The 3,189-nt window shown below is 52.6% G+C and overlaps 1 protein-coding gene across 1 annotated transcript; it reads left to right on the top strand.

Annotated features, from left to right (window-relative positions):
• Window positions 1-663: 663 nt before the first annotated feature.
• LOC119399217 (TNF receptor-associated factor 6) lies at window positions 664-2,301 on the top strand. The gene has a single exon (XM_037666034.1). The coding sequence runs from the start codon at window positions 664-666 to the stop codon at window positions 2,299-2,301; it is 1,638 nt and encodes a 545-aa protein (XP_037521962.1).
• Window positions 2,302-3,189: the final 888 nt, after the last annotated feature.

Raw genomic sequence — 3,189 nt, 5'->3', positions numbered from 1 at the left:
GGGCCGGGGGACAGTGAAGAGGGTGGAGTTTGAATAAAATATCACCTTACGTTGGCATTCGAAAGAACGCCTTTCCCATATCCCATACATGAGTCATTTCTGAAGGGGATTTGACGTCAGGTTTCGAAAAACATATCGATACTTATTTCCACAATGACTAAAATCTGGATGCCGATTCTGAAATATAATGTCTTAGTTCTACGGTGACGTTTCAAGTTGCAGTGAGCGCATGGGGTGCCTGACGAAATTAAAATGCTTGAGACCCGTCCCGCCTCTGTGTAGTTTACCCGAACAAAGCGCTATTAATTGCAGTAGGCGACAAATTATTCCGAGTACTATTTAGCGAAGTCACAAAACTTTATTCGGTAGAGACCGCGTGTTTGAGACTCCTGTTGTAACAAGTATACATACAGTCGACGCGGCTTGCACTACATGGCATGCTTGCTTCATTCGGGCCACGCGGCTGCTCCGCTCTCAAGATCTTTATTCCAAGCGCACTTGCGCGTTATCGCCAGCGCTATCAGCGCGATGATGAAACGGCGCAGCCGTCGCTCAGGAAACGAGATGTCGACAACCCGCTCAAGCCGTCAGTCGCTGCCTGCACTCGTGTGCCGACGGTATTATTACGAGGCCGTGTAGTAGTACGTGCGATATCCCGAAATCATGGACCGTGCCCGAACACCACAGACCGTGATCGGCTTCGGCTGTGGCCTCGACTGGCGTCCTACTTGGTTCGTGAACGCCTTCCCTTCGACCAGACAGTGCAGCGCTTGCGGACTCGTGCCCCCCGCGACGGCCATGTTGCCGTGCCGTCACCTGCTGTGCAAGCCGTGTTACACTCGCGGCGGATGCGGCGGCATCAACCGGTGTCCTCTGGACAAGCGAGACTTCCTAGTGGAGGACGTGGTCTGGTCGTCCCGCATTAACAAGGACAGCGTCCTGAGTCGCCGGGTGTGCTGCTGGAACGTCGACAACGGTTGCGACGCCGTGAACACCGCTTCGTGGATGCTGGAGCACTTCGCCGGCTGTCGGTTCCACGTCGCTTGCTGCCCCAGGTGCCGCGGCAGGGTACCCCACGTCGAGATGGCCGATCACCTGGAGTCCTGCGTGCCGTCGTGCAATCCTCCCCCCGACGAGCAGCTAGATGGCGTGGACAACCTCGCCAATGCCGCGATGGAGGTCAAGGAGGCCCTGAGAGGGGTCTCGGAAAAGTGCGCCTCTATCGAGGCGAAGCTTGAGTCGTTCGAAGATCTGCTTCTACCCTCCGTTAGAGACGACCTCACGGCCAATCTGACCGCCGCTTTCTCGCGGATCGTGACGAGAGCCGTTGAGAGAGTGGCGGAGACGAGTGGTGTCGAGGCTCGGGCCTTGCTGGCTGAACAGATGCACAGAGCGTCTTTGGAGGTCGAAGACATCCTTGTTGAGAGGGAGCGATCGACAGTTGAAGCCTTTGTTCGGGAATGCAAACGGATGGCAGACGCTGTGGGCGACAAAGTTGCAGACCGGTTGTCGACCGAAGTGCAAACCGTAGTGCAAGCCACAGTAAAAACCGAAACACGAAGCGCAGTACAAACCGAAGTGCTAGCCGAAGCCCAGGAAGACCGGAGTACAAGCAAACCGAAGTACGAACAAAGCAAAGTGCAATCCGAAGTACAAACCAAAGCCGCTCCTACGCACTGTCCTGCTCGCGCTCGCCTGATCAACGAAGTAAGTCTGAAGATCACGAAATGTCGAGACGAACTGAGGGAGAAGGAGACGCTGTCGGGAAAGGAAGCGGCCCAACTTTTGAAGATGCTCGCTTTCTCGTCTTTAGCCGTCACGAACGACGCCTTGGAAGTGTGCGAGTCTCGCAAATGGACCGTACATAACTGGAACGATTTCCGCTCCAAGCTAACCGAGAGAGGTTTCTACAGGCGTGTCGGTCCGAGCGCGTATTTTTACGGCTACCGCATCTTCACCGAACTGGGCTTTCATGCCCCCAGCGGCGAGCTTCGACTCAAAGCGGTCGTACGCGAAGGTCTGTACGATGACTTCGTGGAGTGGCCCGTGAACGTGACGCCCAGGGTTCGTTTCCTTCATCCAACCGACGAATCCAAGCACATCACCCTGAGCGAACAGTTCATCTGGCAACAACGCGCAACAGACGAGGACTCTAGTGAGGATCGACGACGCAGCTACCAGACGTCGAGCCATGGCGTGAGAATCGATACGTTGGAAAGAAGTGGTTTCACAATCGGCAATCGCCTCTGTATCGAGTACGACTTTGTGCGTCAGGACACTGAGCGATTTATTCCGCAGTGAACATAAATAGGGCGATTGTTCTGGTGGTTGTCAGATTGTTAATATTATGGTTTATCGCTACTCGCAGATGGCACCACTTGTTCGCGTTGTTTTGGTGTCGCCTTGCTTCGTTATGCGGCGTGAGTGTAACACTCTATTCTTCCGGCGTTCTTTGCGCCTAATATATATTTCGAATAAAGGTTAAAGTGACAAACATGCTGCGGAGCATATTAAATGATTCGTAGTGCGTTTAAGGTCGCAAAACCCCACTCAGTACCTGTAAGAGTAGACAACTGGGCTAGCTGGTTTTGGTTAGAGCAATGGAAAATGATACTGCCGAACAGGACACGGACAAGACCGAGACAGCAACAACGCCAGTCTCTCCCTTGTCCGTGTCCTGTACACCAGAATCATGCTACATAGCTATTACAAAAACAAACTAGCCCAGCTGTCCACACTTAGCGACGTACTTTACAATACATTGGGCCCCGCGTCTCCTTCCTTCTTCGTGTGCAAACCATTGTGCAGGCGCTCGTTCTGGCGTTGCTCCCTTGTCCGTGTCCTATTCGCCAGTATCATGTCACTCAGTATCTTCGCTTTAATCGGAAGCATGCATAAAATATCGTGAGGATATGAGGTCGTATTTTTATGCCGATATCAATTATATTGGGCACTCGAGGCTCATTTTTTTTTTGTAGGTGCGCCTACGCTTCATATTACTTAATAATCACCGGATCTAAGGAAAGTGAACGCGCCGGATCCAAGGAAATGAGCATGTCGTTGCGCGCTGGATCCACATGGCTAAACCTGAAGACCAAAGAAACAACAAAGAAACCCTTAGTGAAAAAATGTGCGCAGTTTGCAGTAGTGGCGCACGGTTGGAAACAACAGCGGAGCTAGTGTTCGACA

Source organism: Rhipicephalus sanguineus, chromosome 7 (assembly GCF_013339695.2).
Source record: "Rhipicephalus sanguineus isolate Rsan-2018 chromosome 7, BIME_Rsan_1.4, whole genome shotgun sequence".
Taxonomy (NCBI): Eukaryota; Metazoa; Arthropoda; class Arachnida; order Ixodida; family Ixodidae; genus Rhipicephalus; species Rhipicephalus sanguineus.
Note: the sequence above shows the minus strand (reverse complement) of the source record. Positions and strands in the feature narration are given on the sequence as shown.

What these genes read in the sequence shown, in the direction of transcription:
- LOC119399217 (XM_037666034.1), top strand. Translation starts at nt 664, where the DNA reads ATGGACCGTGCCCGAACACCACAGACCGTGATCGGCTTCGGCTGTGGC.